This window comes from Rhipicephalus microplus, chromosome X (assembly GCF_043290135.1).
Source record: "Rhipicephalus microplus isolate Deutch F79 chromosome X, USDA_Rmic, whole genome shotgun sequence".
NCBI classification, from domain to species: domain Eukaryota; kingdom Metazoa; phylum Arthropoda; class Arachnida; order Ixodida; family Ixodidae; genus Rhipicephalus; species Rhipicephalus microplus.
In genome coordinates, this window is record NC_134710.1 from 122221692 (window position 1) to 122244442 (window position 22751).

Consider the following 22751-nt stretch of genomic DNA (forward strand, 5'->3'; position numbering starts at 1 on the left):
AACGCTATGTATATATCGCTGTTGTGTCTTCGCGACTCTATTGTCAATCTGGGCCCAGAAAGGCGAAGAAGTTGATTACAACCAAAGCATTTTGACGGCGCAGGCTATGGTGCAATAATGTTTGTCTCTGACACTTCTGAATCCTCCGCTCGCAGCATCACACCACTGTGTGACTGAGTCTCGTGGTTTGTGAATCTTCTGTTATGAATCCTTCTGTCATGAATTATGAAGCCTAATTTTTCGAAGCAATGACATCGCAGGATTTCATCGGTTCTCTCACCTGTCGAGGCTTATTTTCGGTTTATCTTAATCACTTTTCGTATACAATTCACCGAAACAGGTGTGTGTGTGTGTGTGTGTGTGTGTGTGTGTGTGTGTGTGTGTGTGTGTGTGTGTGTGTGTGTGTGTGTGTGTGTGTGTGTGTGTGTCTGTGTGTGTGTTGGTGAGGGGGACTCGGGAGAGAGAAGCTGATCAGAGATTTATGCCTCCTTATAGCGTACTACAACGCAGCTATATTAAAAAGGTCCTAATGACAACCAATTGAAATCACCGATGAAAAGGTAAAACCTGAAGGATGAAACCTACAAGAAATGGGTATATCTTCTTGTGGCACGTTGCCGCAAGAAGATAAACCTATTCCTTATGGGTGACCGAAGTACCTTAGCGCATGCTGTTGCGTAGAGTGGAGCCAGATCACTACTGCTGCGCTCCAAGCGTTCTTCGCGTGTGATAATCGCACGCGCTCATTAAAGTGCCAAAAGGCATGCGCCAACGCAGCGAGCGCAAGCGAAATACAAGCAAGGAAGCACATATAGGACGCATACAAAGAAACAGAGATGACGGGACAAAGATGATGCTAAAAATCTACAACTTTAATGCTGATAAGTTATACTTAAATATCACGATGTTGACCAATATAATTCGCAAATGGTACACACCCACACCAAAACCAGTGACGTCTTTATAAGAGTGGGTACCAAAAAAGTGTTGCTGCCTCCCTGGCTGTCACACTCCATGTCACGCCCTTGACATCACTTAAGGCACGCAGGTCCTTGTCACTAATACTTACGCCCGTGCCACTGACGCATCAGTTAACCAACTTAACGATTTGGGAAGCATCCAAGCTCCCTGCTTTGGTATAATAATAATAATAATAATAATAATAATAATAATAATAATAATAATAATAATAATAATAATAATAATAATAATAATAATAATAATAATAATAATAATAATAATAATAATAATAATAATAATAATAATAATAATCCAAACATGGAATAATAATAATCCAAACAGGGTGCGCCTTCAACTAACTTCAACAAGAATACACTTGTAAAGTCTGCTTCGTCAGTCGCAGATAGGCGCCATCTTGTGTTTTCTTACTGATAGGCCGTCCTGTTGGACTAATGTAAGCCTTTCCACGGGCGAAGGGCACTTGAGCCACGCAATAACGCAAAAACGCACTGCATTTTTACTGCCTGGTTCACAATCATGATATGGCTGCAATATGCATCGCCGGTGATTTTGGTAGTGACGCGTACGTAACGTACAAAATAATTGCGTTGGTGCACGACCTAGCGTATATAGCTCATGCTGACCGTGTTCGTTCAAAGGGAACTTTAGCTCTGGGCCAGAACGATTTTGCCAAAAGTGCATGTAAACCGTAAAAGTGCGTTTATGAGTAAACCATTAGACCGGTTCCACATAGTGCAAGTCATTTTCAGAAAGGGAACGTTAGAAACAAAAAAAAATGGGTAGATCACACGTAAAGTGGGAATCGTTGACATCCGAAGCACGAATGAGGAAGGTTGAAGTCACATTAAAATCAACACAGCATTACGAGGCGGGCGTAAATTGTGCTGTGCATGACTTTCACGTCATGATCATCATGCTTGCGCCTAGAATTTGTGCTCATCGTCCATTCGCGTCACGTAATACCAAATTTAATATATGTGAAGCTGGCAAAATGGCCGGGAGTGTGCTATGAGCGTAGCATGTAGTCATTTTTACGTGACACTCATGTTTGAACGTGTCATTTACCTTCTTTGTCTATTTACGTCACGCGATGCCAAATTTGGTATATGTGAAGCTAGCGAAACGGCCGTGAGTGCATCATGAGCGTTGTATGTAGTCATGTTTTTAGATGACATGCATATCATGATTATCATGTTTGCACCAGTCATATGCCTTCGTCATCCACTCATGTCACGCAACCCGACATCTGGTATATGTGAAGCTGGTGAAAAGGCCGCGAGTGCATCATGAGCGTGGCATGACACGCATGTCATGATTTCCACGTGAGGGCCTCTTACTTATGCTGCCATGCAGTCATGTCATACCATACAATGCAGTTCAGTGATGTGTCATGTAAACAAAACCACCACAGGAGCTGCAAGACCATGGCATGTAGATCATGACATTCATGACATACATATCATGATTTTCATGTTATGAATAGTCAGTTATGCTCGACATACAGTCATGTTATGCCATACCAATTATGGTATAAATCCCATTATCCAAACGGCTAGGAGAGCTAAAAGTTATAGGGGGCTAAATAGATAGATAGATAGATAGATAGATAGATAGATAGATAGATAGATAGATAGATAGATAGATAGATAAATAGATAGATAGATAGTTAGATAGATAGATAGATAGATAGATAGATAGATAGATAGATAGATAGATAGATAGATAGATAGATAAATAGATAGATAGATAGATAGATAGATAGATAGATAGATAGATAGATAGATAGATAGATAGATAGATAGATAGATAGATAGATAGATAGATAGATAGATAGATAGATAGATAGATAGATAGATAGATAGATAGATAGATAGATAGATAGATAGATAGATAGATAGATAGATAGATAGACACGCTGAATCTCGCTAAAGTTAGCTAAGAAATGCTTCGCATTTAAAACGAGTGGTCATCCTGATCTCGGAATAAAAATTCCATTGGTTATAAGAAGTTGAAAGAAGGCAGTGTACAGCCGCGGCCACGTATGTGTAGAGCATGTCTTTAGAGCGGACTCTGAAGTGGTGTATGAGGAGCATGCGCGGCCTAGTTGTCAGACTGACCACGCCAGATGCCGATACTTCCTCAAGGTTTCGCCATAGAGTAACATAAAAATCAAGAGCGGTCACTATGGCCCAAAAGCGGCCGCGCTACGCAGCTTTACGCCAGCCGTAGGATGGCAGCGCATCGCTCCCTTTTTTCAAGGAAACACGCTTCCTAGTTCTGTACTACAGTACCTTTTCTAGTGCATTATACGTCCGCGTGTCTTTGTGACTGCGATTGTATGGTGTGATATTGTCGGGCAGGATTTGGCATGAATCGAATGCGAGACAATTGCATTACTTCAACGCGATGGCGACGTTGTCACGCTCCGTGTTAATGAATATTTAGGGCTATGAAGAAGTACGTACAGAAGCCGGGAGACACCATAAAAGATATGAGATAACGTGCCCGGCGTGCGTCGTGGTCTTCGCTTGTTTCGTCTGCCTCTCAGCTTGGCTGCTGCTAGGTACGAAAACCATAAATACTTAATTAGGTGTGTATTGAGTTTGTCATTGAAGCCTTAACCTAACATTTTTGGCATTGTGCTGTTTGTCGCAGGGATCTTTTTTGTGCTCTGCACTTCGCGTACTGTTTTTGTTGATTGCTTCACACAAAAGAAAACTGTTTGAAATGCTTCGCAGCACCTTTGCGAGAAGAAAGAAATTTTGGGGGGAGGGGGGGGGGGGAGCTCAAGAAAGTAAGTCGCCGCTCTCGTTGTGAGGTTGTCTTTGTGTCGCCACATGTATTCCGATTCACTGCATAAGTGAGATTTTGTTAAAAGGGCAGCTATGCTCAGTATCGTTATCTGTGCCGTTTGCAAATTGCTTGAAGCTCGAACGAGTGCAATAAGAGAAGTGGTGAATCTAGAAATATGTTTGTTACCTAAATCTAGAACGTAATCTTTGAGTAAACACCCCAATCTCGTTAATGGCTCGGATCACACCTAAACATGCTTTGTTGTTGCTGCGGCAACTGTTTGTGACTTTTTTCGCAAAAGAGCCATGCAAAGTGTGTAGGAGAAAATTAGTGCGAAGGTAATAAAGAAAATATAGCCGACATTTTTTATATCTTTTCGGTTCACGCCGGAATCAAGTGCAGAGGCAACTACTACCGTGTCGCGTTGTTCACTGTATTTGTAGTTGTGTACGTTTATTGCAGTTTTACTCTTCTGTGGTTCTTCTTATATTGTTGCCTATATGTTTATTTCTTGTGTGTAATTAGTAATCATTATATGGCAGCTGTATTTCTGCACCTTACAGTGCAATGAACCTCTCCTTGTGTCTGTGTTTATAAAACATTAACAAAGTGGGCATTTGCATACCGTGAATATCACTTAAAAATAAAACTTTTCGCTCCTCCAATGATTCTCATGTTTTAATATAAATATGTGCATAGACACACATTGGCATCGTGTACGTGCCGCTCTAGCGGTGCAGCTTACCTGAAGCTGATCGATGCATGCAAATGACGCGTTTAAAAAAATGAAAGTATGTTTTCAGAGACGAGCACGCACGTAGAAGTGGTCTCGGAGGCCGTATATTATTCCTAGTGACTACAAAATGGCCTTCGAGATATGCTTGTCTGTGGTCTTCCATCTCTGAGGCTCCGAAAGTTCGCAACGACCGTTTGGAGCACTGCGAACCTGTCCTCTCTTATTCTATGGTTTCGCCCCGCAGAGCAAAAACCGGCTGCTCGCATGGTCTACACAGACATGGCCACGGCTGTACATTTAGTCGAAAAAAAAACGCATCTTGTGCAATAAACGCCAAAAACTGAAAATTCACCGTGCGTGCATTCATGCTGTTATCGCACAACCATAAAAAAAGATAAAGATTGGGGAGTATATATGACTTAGTCGCGTGTTCTCACTTATGTACAAGCTGAGCTCTTTATATGGACATAATCGTCGGCCGGAAAGTGTAAAGAAGTGGCACGTGCGGCTGAGAGAGGAGAAGGGAGCATAAAGCGATGCTGCACTGCACTTTCTGTAGGCGACTCCTGTTCAGGTAGTATTATGCGCTGAGTTAGGCGTCTTTGTAAACCCGCGGTGCATCAGCGGGTTTGGAGAGGCGAACAAACTTGTTTTTGACGTAATAGATGAGCAAGCGTTGACCCCGGGCGCGTCAGCCGACGATTCCCATTACGATGCAAAGCCATACGACGACTCGGCTCAGCGTCCTGGGTGACTGATAGGGCCCCTCGCAAAACACGACTTGCCCCCGAAGCGGGGAAACTAGTTTGGCGTGAGCTGACCTCAGCAGTCTCAGTGGCTTCAGAGTGAGAAAAAAAAGATGGCAAAAAGCACAATTATTGGCTGGTTATGCGTGGCATGACGATAGTTAGGCATGCTTCTTCCCGACAAAGCCACGAAATTCAGAATATTTGCATACCGCATCACTTGCATGCTCAAGAACCTCCTGATGCGGTATACGAAAGAATCCGAATTTTGCGACCGTGTCGAAGGAAGCATGACTAACTATCATCATGTCCCGTATAACGAGTCATTGTGCTTTCTGCGGACAGCAGTGCAATCGCCAAGTAGAGAATACAGTCAATTATGTAATGCGCTATACATAAAAGTTTTCATTTAGAACACCATGAGGGGTCTTCGGTCTCGTCCCTACCCCGCATGGAAGTCTCGGAAAAAGCGAACTGGCATACACAAAACTACATACAGCGTCATAGTCACATATTGCAACCCTAATTTAACTAAATAACCAGCCATACTTGAATTTCCCGATTTCGCTGGAGCATGTTAGCGCGCTATCTATTCATTGAAGTCCATTTTCTCACGCGTTCCATTTGCTACAAAACCACACCGTTGCCGGCAGAAACCTGCAACTTTATGTCGTAGCATATGCGTAATTGTAAAGCTATGTCATTTTTTATTTTAATCGTTTTATAGAGCCCTTTTAATAAGCCATGTCTCTTAGCTGGTCGACATACTGTGTGCTTATACTTCAGGGGCTAACTGCTGGCGAGAGAATTGGTCGTTACGTTTTTATTTTATACCAAATCGACATGAGCGGTGCCCCTTTCTCAATTCTTTCGCATGCGCTGATTGAGGAGCGTCCATTGAGTCAATCCTAACTTCCACAATGAAGTCGATGATCGTACATCTGTATCTTTCTTTCCGAACCAACATAAACGCATATCTTCTTAAACACAAGTTTCTGGACTTTTCCATGCATCAAAATTCAAAATGAAATGTCACTTTTTAAGAAAAAAGGCCTGCCATCGCATTCTACACCGACCAAAAAATTTGAATCGATGACCTGACATAGAAGATACAAAATAAATATTCTAAGCTGTCTTTTTGCGCTATCGAGCAAGCTGAGTTACATTATAACCTTGCACATATCGGGACACAAATATATGCAGTGTCAGTTGGAGAGCAACGTCATGGCACAAGGTTGACATCGAGATTAGTAATCTCATGGTCTTGCTCATCAGAAACATTCTATAAAGTGAGTAATCATGGGCTTTCATTCGTATTTTTAACTGATCAAGAATATTCGACACGTCAATTCCAGCGCTCATTAGCTCTTGTATGCTCTGTTTAAGCGCCAATGCTTTATTTCACATGACTTCATCTTCCCTTCTATATATGACTTGGGTGACTGATATGGTTCAAGTGCCTTTTTGTCACTGTTCACATATTTGTGTGATGTTATGAGTACATCAGCGGTTGCTGCACTGTACTACTGAGCACGATATGTCAACTTAATTTTGCTCTGACTGCGCTCAATGATTTCTTATATACGAAAGGTCGTGTTTAAACATAGTATGAAGCTTCTAAGGGCGCAGTACTACTCCTTAAGCCCGAAACTGTGTGTGGTGTGTTGTGCCTTGTTCTACTTTTGTTTTTCCTTTCTTTAATTACGAGCTATACGATCATAGGCCTAGTCTGGGAACTATGCGCCACAGGTAGGTACTTTTCTTTTTTAGATGTTCGAATAGAGCATCACCTTGTTTCGGGTTCTTTCGAAAAAGTCGTAACGTTTCAGTGTCCGACAATGAGTTTCGCTCCTCGTGCAACATTTAGATGTCCTGAGAAGTGAATCACTTAGTTTTAAATGCGAAGCATTTATTCGGCTAGTAAACATGTAGTTTTTCTCGAGGTGATTCAGTGTCGTTCAAGATCTTTGGTCATTGTAACTCTAAATATGCGAATTTACTTTGCCTTTCGCGCTATGATCGCTTTGGGAACTGAAAGTTAGATACAACATTGTGCTATTGAAACAAAAAAATAAGTTCGTAAGCTAAATAGTAACTTTTCTTTAATGTCTAAGCAAATAGTCCTGACGTTAAAGGCCAAGTTTTCGGGCCCATTCAACTCCGCTCCATCATGGTGTATGCCAAGAGGTTGTCACGCCCAGGTATCGCAAGTCTTCTGCGATCATAATGGGGCAAGCCTATCTTAATCAATCTTAATTTTGACAATTTTCTTTTGCTTTAAGTCTTCATCATTTCCGTGTCACTCAAAGCAACGTGTGCTTCGAATCTATCGAATACGACGCTTCACTTAAGTGAAGCTTGTCACCACCACTTCTTCTTCATTGTCGTATTTAACGTGCTGCAACAACAAATGCCAAAAATGGTAAAAACTAGAATGCGGCAAGCCCTTTGTCACTATTACTACAACGCGCATATCTATTTGCAATGTACAATGTTCAAATTACCGTACAAGCAAAACAAGAAAAAGACACAGGACAAACGCTGTACCCTGACCAGGTACCACCGAGAACCCACCTGTTTGTGTATCAAAAAAAAAATTGTACCTTGGCCTAATTTCCTGTTTTATACAGGCTGCTATCATGAAATGCCGTCACAGAGATATTATTTTTAAACAGGTAAGTGGTTCTCGTGGGTATTGCAGCAACAAGTTGTCATCAGATAGTTGTCATTTCCAGAAGTTGGGGTTCCATATCGGCCATGCATTTGATCAGGAGCCTATATGCCTTTCAGGAGCTCATGCCTATTTCACCACCTGGTATAGTCAGTGCAGCACTGGTCTGTCTCCCACAGCTCTCTCAAGTGTCCTACTGTTTAACCACTTTTTGTGGTGCGACAAAAGGCACCTACCTGGTGGTTTGCCTCTCCTATCGAGATGAGAACACCTATCAACGACCAGACGCCTGATCAGGAAGCATCACCACTCATAGAACAGGCGGAATCAAGGCGGCCCTTGATTTAGATCCGAGTACAGTGCCATTCATAACTTCCACATTAATCACGAATCCGGCTGCTGGTGCCTTATAAGAGACGAGTGTTTAAAGCGAACAAGTTAACGTCATAGCAACCACCCCTGGAGCAAGTTTTATTGGAAAGTGCAATGCGCGCGCGCGCGTGTGTGTGTGTGTGTGCGTTTAGAAGCAAGTTGCTGATTCGTAGGCGTTGAAACGAACGTCTCTTATAGTTCCGAAATAAGAAACAAGATTGCGTTTTTCAATGGTTGGGTTTAAACACTATTACTCACGCAGTTCTCCAACGCTCCGCCCATTAGACCACGGGCGCATGACTATAGGCCGTACCACATAACATCCTCGCTTGCTCTTCAAGCGTGTCACCACGAATGCTTTGACAGACAGGCGCATGTGACCGGAGTTGATTCTTATCATGACAATGTATTGGTAAAAGTGACAATGTGCGCTGTTCCATCTCGCAATAAAAAATAAAATTTTACTCCTGATCAAAATAGCCTCCGCTGTCACGCCCAATAGTTCTTTCATTCGATGTCAAGCATGCCCAACCCCCAAAATATAGTTTCAGCGGGTCAATAAATGCTGTTGTTAAAAGGCTGATTTCTGCGAAACCAAGTCATTACGATGTGTCGCTGCATTGTTTGCGTGGCTATCAGATTAATAAACGAAAACGGTCATCGCGGTCCTGTATCAGACATTTTAAGCACCTTGACTTCACTATATTTTTCACTCTGAATGTGTAGTGGCGAATTTTCAATATTTTAAGCGCTAGATTATTATTATTATTATTATTATTATTATTATTATTATTATTATTATTATTATTATTATTATTATTATTATTATTATTATTATTATTATTATTATTATTATTTGGCCATTGTGACCTGTATGATAACTCTGTCATGATGCCGCATGTGTTCAAAATTCACTATGCTCGCCCCATAAGAAGGAGTAACTTATTTTCCCTTAGGTTCTTTCGATCTTTTGATGTTTTTTTTGTGTGACAAAACAACGAGAAAAATAAAAAAAAGAGCGAGAAGTAAAACGTTGAGTGCAGAATAAGCGAAAACGAATGCATTGCAGTAAAGCCGTTCGACTCACAATAAAATTAAAAGACGGTGCGCTTCTCGTCATGTGCACCACTAGGCTTGCGATAAAAACAACGTTGTGTTCCAGTCATCTGTTTAGAAAAACACATGGGCATCCCAGTTACTTTTGCACCATAACGCTGTTTTACACGCTGAAGCAGTAAATTAACCGGAACGCCCATCCATTTCGTCGCACTTTGTGAATGATGACCTCGAAACTGGTGTCAGCTTGAAAATTTGAACAGAATGAAATACGCCTAGCGAACTCGTTTACTGCACTTAGAAAATTGAATTAGTACCATGCAATGAATAATTACAATGTTCATTGTTGGATCTTATAGCCAATAAGTACCAGCCTTTATGATACTAAAGTTTATGGACGTCGACCACACCCATTAGTCCACTTTGAAAGAATTTTTTTTTTACTCAGAAAATCGCGTTTAAGAATGGCTATAGTATTACATAAAACATATGGTATATTTGCCAGGCGCTCACGACAAAAATAATAAATAAATGTGTGCGCGAAGATGCCGAGTCGTACGCGAATCTGCACATGTTTTGACAAAACTAACGAATACGCTTCGCTAATGCCAATATCAAGGTCAAGGCACTTTTCTTTGTAAAAGTGATGATTCAGCCAGTAAGCATGGTCTGAGCGTATAACTGCAGCAGTTCTAGATAGATATGTGGGGTTTAACGTCCCAAAACCACTATTTGATTATGAGAGACGCCGTAGTGGAGGGCTCCGGAAATTTCGACCACCTGGGGTTCTTTAACGTGCACCCAAATCTGAGCAGACGGGCCTACAACATTTCCGCCTCCATCGGAAATGCAGCCGCCGCAGCCGGGATTTGAACCCGCGACCTGCGGGTCAGCAGCCGAGTACCTTAGCCACTAGACCACCACGGCGGGGCAACTGCAGCAGTTCTAAAAGATGAGGCTCTTTTTGTTTTCCTTTTTCATTTATTGACGGGTTATATTGTCCCACCGTGACTAACAAAATGAATTGAATGTCATTAACTCAGTTATGAACTGGCGAAGCTGCGTGAGAAATCAACACGGTCTGTTTCTCTGCGAGAATCACATCGATAGCGCTGAGAACCTATCAAGTGTATTTTCTGGCAAGGACACAATAACCACGAGAAGCGAACCGAGGCAGTTGAGATCTCTGACGCATCTTTATCAAGTTGCCCTCTCGAGCTGACTTAGTCCCGCCCTTTTCCAAGCGAAAAGGGTCTCCGCTGACGCGTCAGGAGCCAGACATGAGCACACACCCCTGCAGGAACTTGAGCCTTTGATAAGTAGATGTGGTACGATGCTCAGCTGTGCTGATAATGCGGTCGCCGCTTATCGGTGCCAGTACTCCCGTCCCCACTGGTCCTGTCCTCAATAAACGCTATCCAGACGCCGTAATCGGATCGACAATGACGACTGCGGTTCCGCGCTGGGCGATAGCGAGAGATAGGGACCGGCATCGTTTACGCGCGTCGCACTCAGAACGACACCTTGGAACGTGTCACCGCCTATGGCCCGCGTGCCTTCGTTTGTGCCCGTCTGCGAGCCAAGTGTCCGCGAATACGTAGCGAAATGTGTGAAGGTCGCGGTAGAAAACACTTGACATGTCTCCTCAGGGACAACCGTACTTTCCTGGTATCGTATCGTGTGGGACATTATTTCTTTTGCTTTTTCGATGAGTTCCAGGACCTTGTGCGCCTCACCACCTCACAAACGTCTCCAAACAAGAAGGTGCAGTTTTGTTATTCAATGGGTGATTGCGGTTCAGGTATACAGCACACCTGCATGAAGGAAAAACGAGTCAGATACAAACATCACCCGACGTATCCACCTACGAATACGTGAATTCCTGCATATTGTCAAAACTAACTGATAAGATTTTTTGTGTATCTAAGAGACCAGTTTTATCTGATACCGAGGGCGCCTTCCTATTAATTTCTATTCCATAACGTGTACGAACACGTAAAACATAATCTTTTTTTTTGCATTCCTCGGCCGTCACGATAGAGTAGGAATCCTCTCAACTACATAACGTCGTCGTGTGCTGCGGTGGGGTTGCACTCGACATGAAACAGAAGTACATACACGTATATTCTGTTCCTGTTATGGTGGCTGGGATGCAGCTCGCACCTCCCACACTGCGTCGCTGAAGGCACCACAGTGCTGTCCTGGCTTTTACTGATTCATTCATTTTGAATATATATATATATATATATATATATATATATATATATATATATATATATATATATATATATATATATATATATATATATATATATATATATACATATATATATATATATATATATGCATAGCGTGTGTCATCGGTGGCCCACAGCACATTTAACAACGACACAAACATCAGGTTGCCAATTTCATTGATCCTGGGAACATAATGCGGCCGCCGCGGCTGCAACTGCATCTCGCGACCTGCGGGTCGGCAGTCGGTTACCACAACCACAAGACCGCCACGGCGGGTTAATGAGCTTATGTATAAAGTGAAGTATAAGCTTGTATAGAATTCAGCCTTTTATAGAAACCTTTATTCACATTTTCTTTGTTTGCCGTAACAGCACGTGCCCACATCCGTACGAAAGGACTCGTATCAGTCTCTCGATAACATAATTTGGTAGATATGTGGTGTTTAACGTCCCAAAACCACCATATGATTGTGAGAGACGCCGCAGAGGAGGGCTTCGGAAATTTCGACCACCTGGGGTTCTTTAACGTGCACCCAAATCTGAGCACACGGGCCTACAACATTTCCGCCTCCCTCGGAAATGCAGCCGCCGCAGCCGGGATTTGATCCCGCGACTTGCGGGTCAGCAGCCGAGTACCTTAGCCACTAGACCACAGCGGCGGGGCTCTCGGTAACATCGTACTGCGATTTAATTACAGTGGTGATATATTCCACCCGATCAACAGACATACAGCGTCACTCTTCCGTTTTGATGCCACTGACGCTCGGACAATGGAAACTCTCGGTTGGTATGGAGTACACAAAAGGCCATTCGTAATTTCCACATTACTCCTGCATTGGCCGTCATTTCTATCATTTCTCATTCGTGTCAGTTTTCGTCACTTCTTCTGATGTCCTTGTGTCATCGTCATCGCAGGAATAGGCAGCTTGATTCGATAGATAAGAGAAAAGTGGAAACTGAATTCGGTCAGTGGGAAACACGTTCCTGCATGAACCGGTGAATACGAGAGGCCTACGTAGTTTGTGCAAGGTGTCGCATTATCCTTACACTAGGTTACGGAAGTTTGCTAAAAGAAGCCTGTGAAAAAATATTTCTTCAGGTAAAAAATTGCGTTGAGTAATCCGCGCATGTATTTTGGTGTGCGCGTAGAGTATGCTAGTGATATATAATATGTATATTCCTCACTCGGTAAAATTTCAACATGCGCTAAGTGAAAGGAACATCAAAAACATCTAGTATGAAAATGCAATATCATAACTGCTTTTCATTATAAATACTGTACCTCATTCGTTATTGCAAAATGTACTAAAGGCGTGGTACAAACGAGCGATACTGGCGCTCACGGTTAAAGACAAAGTGAGGGCACCATGTGAATGCTGTTGCGACCGGCCTTTGCAGGCAACGCCACGTGTCGCCTTTCCGCGCTGGCCCCAACGACAGCCGTGCTCCGTCGAGTAATTGCAACCATGCACCGCTCAGTAGATGAAAAACAGCGAGCGCTTTCGCGCTGCTCCTAATCTCCACAAATTGCGGCGGCCGCCTTTCTTCCGTCCCGGCGGCCGTGGCAAAGAGTGGCTCGCCGAACGCAACAATACAAATAAATATGTGTTTATAATAAGTAATAGTAGCACGTGGAACATCGTTATTAGGAAGCGAGATCATTTTTGTTAGCATGGACGTCAAATGAATGTATTGTTAAATAACGCGACTCATGGGGGAAGTAAAGGAATCGATTCACTGCACGAATAAACGTTCAGCATGAGATTGCCAGACTTCATACTTCCACGGCGTGGCTATTGTAAGCAGAAGACTCCGGTTGCGTCTTCGACTGGAGTGTACCACTAAGACCGATAAAATCACTTGCTGTAGTACTGACGGCATCGGCGACTTTTTCCGCAGCAACATGGGCTGAAAGTACATCGGGTTCGTAGTAACTCGTAAATTCTTCCCGTCCAGGAGCATTATCTCCGTAGAGCACAGGTGGATCCGATTGTGGGTCGGCTATCTCGGTTTCGTCCTCGTCCTCTGGCAAGGGAACTGGTCCCGTTTCGGGGGGTTCCGGCTTTTTCTCAGGCTTGGGCAAAGTTGGAGGTTTCGGCGCGGAAGGAGGCCTAGGCACTGTTTCGGGGGGCTCCGGCTTTCTCTCAGGCTTGGGCAGAGTTGGAGGTTTGGGTACGGAAGGAGGCCTAGGCACTTTTTCGGGGGGCTCTGGCTTTCTCTCGGGCTTGGGCAAAGTTGGAGGTTTCGGCACGGAAGGAGGCCTAGGCACTGTTTCGGGGGCTTCCGGCTTTCTCTCAGGCTTGGGTAGAGTTGGGGGTTTTGGCACGGAAGGAGGACCAGGCACTCTTTCGGGGGGCTCCGGCTTTCTCTCAGGCTTGGGTGGGGTTGGCGGTTTCGGCACGGAAGGAGGCCTAGGCACTGGCTTCGGCAGAGTCGGAGGTTTCGGTAAGGAAGGAGGCCTAGGCACTGGCTTCGGCACTGGCAGTGGTTTGGGAACCGGCAATGGTTGCGGCGGTGGTCTGACTGTCGGTGGTCGCGGCTGCTTTCTCGGGGGCGGCACGGGTCGCTTTGGGGTCGCTGGTGTGACGGGAGGAGAAGGCGTCGGTAACGGCGACTTTGGTGGCTGCCGGGGAGGTGAAGGCACCTTAGGAGGAAACTGAGGCTTCCGAGTAGGTGGCAGCTCAGGCTTCGGAAGACTTGGCGGCTTCGGAGACGGAGAGGGCGACGGAAGCGTCCCGGGGCGACCAGGTAGGGGAGGCAGAGGCGGGTAACCGGGAGGAGGTGGTGGAAGTGGAGGAAGATATAGCAATGGTACGAAGGATGTTGGACTGTGGTATATCTCAAACTGGTATCTGGCGTTGTCAAAGCCAAGGACCGGGTGCCTTTGTATCACATAGGGCACAGACAGAGAAAATGGTGGCATAGGGTGGTAAGATAAAGGCACGTGGAAAGGTGTGGCGAAAGGTCCATATACGGGGCTCGGTATGAGCACGAGTGATTCGTGCGTTGGTGTTCCAGTTGAAAAAGGCAGAAAATCTACAGGGTGGTAATTAGGCCCTGTATCGAGAGGCGTGCTCCCTGATGCTTGTAGCACGGCAGAGCTCGGGATCAGGAGCTTCGGTGGCGCGGCTGTTATATCGACGCTGACATGTCTTGTGTTCGCCTAGAACCACGAAATGAAGAAAATGTAATAAACAGGTAGAACGCAATAAAAAGTGCCACAGAAGAGTGGTAAGGGAAAACAAACAGTGTACCTTGTTAACGGTACTGAACAAAACCAAAGTAGCTCTGTTAAGTATTGGATTGTATGTTGCGTACTTGAGAAACCGGGGGACACTGGCATTTAGTTGCAAAGCACCCCCCCTCCCTCCATATTTACTTCCATGCTGCAACTACTGCTATCGTCACCAAAGTGCATATTACTCTTGTAATATAATGTAGCGTTCGTTACTTTTTAAACAGGTCACGCAGAGGCTCTTCCCGGTGTCAATCATTAAACAACATCCTTATAGTAATGCTTCTTTCAAGCGCAATTAATAGGAAAATACACATGTTGGAAAGCATTGGAAATGGTGGGTCAAGTTAAACAAGAATTCTCTAAGATAATTGAAACTTTGATTTTTATTTCATCACAAAACGCTCATCTCTTTATAGTTTAAAAATGATCTCATTATTCAATACTAATTCAACAACATATACCATACGATGCGTTACACTTTGTGTCTTTAAACTTTAGGAAAATAAAAGCAGCAAGAGAAAAGTGTAGAAGTGCATTAAAATCCAGTTAGGATAGCTATACTCATGCATTGATAGATAACTGCCTATTTGCAGCAAAACAAGTATATTTTTTCTCTTCGTACTCTTAAAAAGTCTGCCTCATCTAATGCACTATAATCGACGGTTATTTATGTGTCAGTACCCAGCATATAGAAACCTGGATGTATGGAACAAACAAACAGTACATTCTAAAGGTCAGGCGCTTTTCTTTGCCAAATTATTCGGGATACTCTGTAATAATGGCAAATTTCAATAGCGGGTCAGGGATTTTCTTTCTATCAATGTGGGATTATACATGACACCGGCAGGTTTAACACTTCATACCCATGAGATGCTTCTCAAATGACCAGGAGCGCGTCTTGCGCCGTCCTTGCCATCCACTCGTGTAGCGCCAGCAGGAAGCGGTTCTGCAGCAGGTCCCACGCCTATTACCAGGCCTACCAATAGGAGCTGCAGTTAAGACGTACGATAGGATTATTAAACAGCCGTGCGAAGCACTCGCATCCGCTTTTACTTTCCACGTCTGTGCGACGCACGCAGCTTGCTTTTGGTGCATCGAACATTGCCCAACGCCTCAGCACATGAGCGTGCGTGTATGCTTATTTAGTGTGCCTGAGCTTGCCAACGCATCCGTATTAACGCTCTGGTGTTATATAGCTCGACCTCGATGTCGTCGGCAGAGAGGAAAAGAGGTGTGAGGTTATGCTCAATGCGTTATAAGTTCCGTTTTACTAGCTCTACGCTTGTGAAGCTGTTCAAAATTAGGCCAAACCTTCTAACACTTCATGCTCAGGATCAAAGCAATGAGGAAAAAGTCAAGGAAGGGTGCACGTTAAAGAACCCCAGGTGGTCGAAATTTCCGGAGCCCTCCACTATGGTGTCTCTCATATTCATATGGTGGTTTTGGGAGTTAAACCCCACAAATCAATCAAAAGTCAAGGAAAGCGTTTTAGTTTGAAGCACGCCTAATGCAAAGATCACGTCAGACACTATTTAGTGGATAGGTCACTTCCTATCGCGCATTGTTGGAGTCTTCTTGAAGAAGGAGGAAGGGAAAGAGAGGGAAATGCAAGTATATTGGCCAGTGCATACGTACCAGCTTGCTATGCAGCGTTGTGAATAAAGATAAAAGTAATGAAAACTGATAGGGGCAGAAACAGGCGTAGCAGGAAGAAAAACGCCAGGCCTGCGTGGAAGGCGCAGCACAGTCACAGCGAGAGCTAGAAGAGCGGCCTTTCAGAGCCTTTTATACATAGGCGTATCAGCCTGAGGGGGGGGGGGGGGCAAGGGCGCTCTACTGAGGAAAGTTAAGGGCTGAGCCCCCTCCCCCCCCCCCTCACACTTTCGGCAGTAGTCACTCTTAGCTGCACGATGGGGAAACTAACAAGAAAGGCAATGTTTCTCATCACAACAGTAATCACTCAGTTATGTTCTTACGGGAGAATGACAGTGTTACGAGGCTATGCTACAGCATAGTAAAATTTTGCCAACGTCACCGCTGTAATGATTTTTTCTTGTAGGCTCTTTGTGGAGCGGGTCGCCTATGCGACGCTTTCGCGTCTTGTGCTGTAGTATTGCAGAGGAGGCAAGCACTGAACAGGGCCCCTACGTTATTACACCACCACTTGTTCAAGCTTTTCTTCTGCTGTGACTTGTTGATGCAGTTACGAGTGGGAACGAGCAAACTTTTTAAAGACCAGTCAAACCATTTTCTTCCTCTAGAAAATGATTTTCTTCGAAAAAGACATGTCATTACCGCTGTTCTGTCGAAGCTGTTGCGAGCCGATGAGTGTGACGAATCGTTTTTGATGTTCAAGTTTTTCCGTACTGAAACGCCGAAAATTGTTTCCGCTTTAGACTCTCATAAACCTCATCAGCCTTGCTTACGGTAATTTGAAGCCATAGCGGTAGCTTGTAAAGTGGTCATGAATATAGCAGTGTACTTGATCTCAGTAGGAAGCTCAGCTTTAAAGCTTGCCCCAAAACTTGACCCCACCGGACCAGGGAGAAGGTGAAGGACCGTGGTTTTTAGCACTATATAGGCTTAGTTCAGAGTCGGGCTAGTTGGTTTTCACTCAACTTTTGTTGTCTTTTACACCTCAAAATACATCTCGGGCAGTAAGCAAACGCACACGTGCGGCGCTGCTTATTTCTCTCTATTCCTCTTTCTCTCAGCAAGTATGAGCGCACAGAAATGTATCCGTGCACAAACTATTAAACACCGTTATGCTGCAAGTGGAAATATTTTATTATGCTCATAATCTATCTCGCCAGCTGCTATAAGCAGCCGCTGCTTATGTGATTGGCAGCTAGCCTACTTGAATTTCATTTAAAAGGAGATGCTATCCGGCTTCATGACGCCATGTAACTAGCAGGCGATTTTGTGGCACACAGAAAATTTAAAATGCCGATGGACCAATGGCAAACGATATGCCGTATCTAAAACAATTTATTCTTCTATTTTTTTACGTGGTCGTTCATAAGAGGTCATTACGCAATGGATCATTTTCGCGTCATTTGTTGCCATCGCGTAACAAGCTGGTGCTGTGTGCATGACAAAGACTGTTTACGCAAATCACAGACATCTAACGACCATTTTGAAAGGAAGCAACGAGGGATAGTTAAACGTTATAATCACCTTAATTTTGTTTCTTCAAACGAATTTTTTTGTTTACATCGTTTGTATTGGCGTGTTTATGCAGGTGCCTGGGGGCCCCTTAAAAAATGCTAATACAAATACAATAAGTGTAAACATTGTAGTACGCCCCTTACACCACAAATTATACATTTTGAAAAAAAAAGGTTAAGTTCATAATATCAAGTGAATAACAGTTATATAAAAATAGTAATATTAATAATAATTGCGCGCTCTAAAAACAGCGTTCAGAATATTAGCTAACGGGGCAAATTATAATGCACACAAGCCTGAATATATGCAAAAAAGTGTATACTTTATAAATATGAAAAAATATAACAGCAATCATTCGTTGAAAAATCATGGCTGATTCCCCTGTCATGGGAATCGGTATGCAACACGAAAATATACGCGCGTTACAGAGGTAATTGAATTTTTATTGCGCATTGATAAAAGAGGGTTTTGTCACCATGTGCTGAATCAACCTTTCAGATGTCAAGTTCCTGCCGCAAACGTCACGCACTGGGTTAAAAAACAAAAGTCACTATTTCGCCGTAATGACGAAGCAAGGAGTGTGATAGTAACGAATTGAACTGTTACACATTTATGCGAAGTAAGAATAGCAGCTCACTTCTTTAGAAAACGTGGCCGCTCCAGTGACCGAAGTGACCGTCAGGCTGTCTAGGGTGTCAATGAAAACGCTACAATGAGAGCACGGCACGTTCATTGGTATGAACTTGCTGCTTATTAGTATCCAAAACTTTTAATGCTCGACCGCACTCACCACCAATGTCTTTTGCAAACTGATGCTGAGTTAAGAAAGAAAAAATATCGAAGAGAGACACTGTGTATTATACAGCTCTCTTTCAACGCATACATATAGTATATCTTTAGGTGCTTATAAAACCATCAATCAGATATCTATTTTTTTCCTTCCTGCAAATATTCAATTGTATTTCTTATATATCACCACTCTTTTCTTACCTCAATCTCTTACAATCAGACATATATCAAGACTCGAAGCATCTCCAAATTGACAGTTCATACAGAATTTGTGAGGCGGAAAAGGCAAAAGCTGATGCAGCGCAGTGAGAGTTAACTTAAAGGAATTACAAATCTCGCGGTATCTGACGCAATATCTACGTTTTTCAGTGGCTGCAGTGGTCTGCGGTTTGCCACGGTCCGATTGGCTTTGCCTGTGCACGTCTATACACTTTAACAGGGCGCTTGATTGGGCTGGTTGGTGCTGCATGGTAGACGAAGAAAGTGCTTAACAGCGCAAACGACAGGAGGGGATAGAAGTGACGAGACCAGCGCTCTGTTCTCGTCTCTTCTATCCCCTCCTGTCGTTTGCGCTGTTAAGCACTTTCTACGTCTATATACGCCACCTGCATATGAATGAGTCCACGGCTCTCCTCCCGCTCTTTGCGAAACCATGGAAGCGCAGGCGAGTTTGAAAGCGAGCGGGGGGTAATTAACTCCGCGATCAATTCGTCGCACACCTTGTGGCACATGTACTGTGAGCCACCACTTGCCCGCTGCGCACACAGTAGTTTACTCTTGCCGCAGTCCTGTATACGAAAAAGAACGGACTTACTTCCTCGACGCATTCGTGAAATGTGCTGGTAAGCACTCAGTGTATAGTTCCTCAGCTACGTTGCATGTTCACTTCGAGTACATTATCTAATTGCAGGGGATGACTAAATAAAAAAAGGCGCCCCTAACATCATGGCAGAAAAGTGCACGACACGAGAAAGTGGACGCACATACACAGTGCTTTATATGTTCACTGTCTAGTTTTTTTTTTTTTGCTGTGTTGTACCATGATTTCCACAAACCATTAAGCCAGAATAAGAACTTTTGTGCACCTCGCCACGGTGATTTGTGGCTATGGCGCTCGACTTCTGACTCCAAAGATGGCGGGATCTGATGCCGACAGCACCGGCCACATTTTTGATGGAAGCAAGAATGATTGAGGCCCGTTTCCTCAAATTTAGGCGCACGTTAAGAAAACCCAAGTGGTCGAACTTTCCGGAGCCCTTCACTACGGCGTTCCTCATAATCATATCATGTTTTTGGCACGTTCAACACTGACAAATATTCTTATTAGAACCATTGTGCCTAGACAGTCCATCTACACTCATTCGGCTTAGAGACGTGATTGTTCATGAGCCGCTTATCTCTTAGCGCCTCACCTGGTGCCATGCCTGAACGAGTGCTTCAAAGTATAAAAAAAACAATCAGCCCATTTTTTTGTGATAGCTGTGATCACGCGGTCCCAAGTCAAAAATAAATAAAAAAAGCTATTTTCATGTTGCCGGTAGCTATTCTAACACATCGCTTAATTGCTGTGCACTTTATCACGGTTCTTCAATGTTTGACGATGCCGTTGTGAGAGTGGAAGCTTGAGTGAGTTGACGGAGGTTCGTTCTATTCGTCTTTGTACTCACAGCGAATGCTACTTAGACCCTTTATTGGCTGTGCATATTCTTAGCACATGTTCAACTGTGAGCAACGTCTATATTTTGCACAATTCATAATGGTGACAAATTAACCCTGTCTGTTTTCTTGTTTCTTTTCTTCTTTTTTTCTTTTATTTTCTTTATTTTTTTGTATGAACACAACCCGGCCCACCATATTACACGCCATAGGGGAGTAAAGACATTATATAAAAAAAAAGACAGCGCAAAAACTGACGGGACGAAGCTATACGTATAAGAGAACCCAAGCGTCCTGTCTGTTTGCGCGCTGTCTTTTTTTTTATTTTTAATGTATCACCAACTAGCCCAACTTTCAGCTTTGTTTGAAAAAAGGCTGGGTCTGTGGCATTGCTAATAATGATATTGTCACAGATAAGTAGGTAAGAGCCACCCACTATGGCGTGAACTCAGTTAAAAGTGGAGGAAGAAAAAAACATTGCTTTCTGGTATGGATCTGGGGAAGACGTCAACTCCTAGATGTCTGTGTTATTTCGCTCATGGCAATGTGTAGAGTTTAACGTACCAAACCACGATATGGTTATGAGAGACGTCCTTGTAGAGGGCTCCGGAAATTTCGACTACCTTGGGTTCTTTACCGTAAACCCAAGTCTAAGTGCACGGGCCTATCATTTTCACCTACACCGAAAATCCTGGCGCGCCACAGCCCGAATTCAATCCTGGGACCAGCGGGTCAGCAGCTGAGTGCTTTAGTTACTAGACCACCACGGCGGGGTGCTGTTGCATTGCTGTGGGACTGGAATTTAGAATTCCAAGACCGTAAGCACACACCATCGACACCACACGCGTTTTTATCTGTAACTCTTCCTCCGTCACACCATGCTGAGACCTGAAATATTGTCTTTTTTTGCTGTTTTAATAGTGCTCGGTTGGCTGTATAAGCCTCATGTATATGGATGAAAACGAAGCCATTGGCGATGCTCTCACTAAAAATTCAGTAACTGAAAGAGAAAACTAGCCTCGCGATTGGTGACTCAAAGTCACAAAGATGCCTGATTGATTCTTTTTTTTCAAATTTAGTTCTTTCACTACATGTTTTAGGTGTCCATGAAAACACCTTTCCATTTGCACGTATAGAAGTTTGAAGGATATGACCGATGAAGGTGAAAGAGCTGCGAAAAGTACTCGAGCATATGCCAGTCAAAGTAGCTATATTACTTTGTGCTATCAAAGGTGACGAATTAACAGTTGCACGCCATTTTAGATCCAATGTAGGATTTGCAGAACTTGATAAGCTCAAAAACAATATATATCTTCGGTTCACCATGTTTACATGATTAAATTTCTGAACACCCCTTCGCATTTCTTCTATGACTCATAGAAGAAATGCGACGGGGTTGTAGTAGCAAACGGTGGTAACAAGTATATAACACAAATGGTAGCACCAAATCTACCTGATATTCTTCTGTCACTTTATTTTGATGTGCGAAAGCGCAAGCAAAGAAAACAAAAAAAGGAAAGGGAACACAAAACACACGACAATTAAGCGCCGTCGTGTTTTCCTTTTACCCAATATCTTTTGCACGCTTTTTTGGAGAAAATGAAGCATTGAAAGTTCAACGAAATCCTAGCTTTGCGTCCCTGTTTAGAATATTTCCTGCATTTTCATTGGAAGGAATGTGTTAGTTGTGAATCGTGAATGATTTTTCATGTTCCAAGCCGTGCGTTGTTTTTCTTGTTTTTTAGTGTGTTTAACGAAAAACACTTAACGGGGAGATATTTCTATTTAAATATTTTGAAATGTTGCGTATATGACATTTTTATAGTTTCAGAAGCTTCCGAAGGATCCGTACGAAAGTATGCTGGTAATATATGGGAAATATATGGATTACATAAGAAAAATCGCATACGCAAAGTTTCAGTTGGGATGCGATATGTGGACCACCAACGTGAGCTACGGGTATACATAAGAGGTCTTGTAGTGGCGCTTAAGCCAGGTGGTTAGCGTCCGAGCGTTAAGTATACAGCTACAGTTCAAGCAATGCTATAATTAGTCATCTCGTAATGGGGGACTGAGGAATAATTTTCACCACGAAAGGTTTACCATGCACCTAAATATAAGTATACGGCTGTTTTAACATTTAGTCTCCACCCGAATGAGGCCGCTATGGCTGGAAAGCTGCAGCGGCTGATACAGCATAAGTAAATACAGGCAGTGTATTTATTATTTATTACATTTCCAAGTGTATAGCTACATAACAGTGGCGATCCGGGCAACAAAACCACGCCGCATGTTACTACACAAAGCT

General features: G+C 43.4%; 1 protein-coding gene across 3 annotated transcripts in view; it reads right to left on the minus strand.

Annotated features, from left to right (window-relative positions):
• Positions 1-13184: 13184 nt before the first annotated feature.
• The window catches only part of LOC119185371 (uncharacterized), a 120369-nt gene continuing 110802 nt past the window's right edge, over positions 13185-22751 (minus strand). For all 3 annotated transcript variants that reach the window (XM_075877555.1, XM_075877554.1, XM_075877556.1), the window contains 2 exons: positions 15694-15819; positions 13185-14755 (listed from right to left, as the gene is read on the minus strand). In XM_075877555.1, coding sequence (XP_075733670.1) covers positions 13367-14755; positions 15694-15819 — 1515 coding nt within the window. In that variant the 3' untranslated portion in view covers positions 13185-13366. The remainder of the gene's footprint in view (positions 14756-15693; positions 15820-22751) is intronic.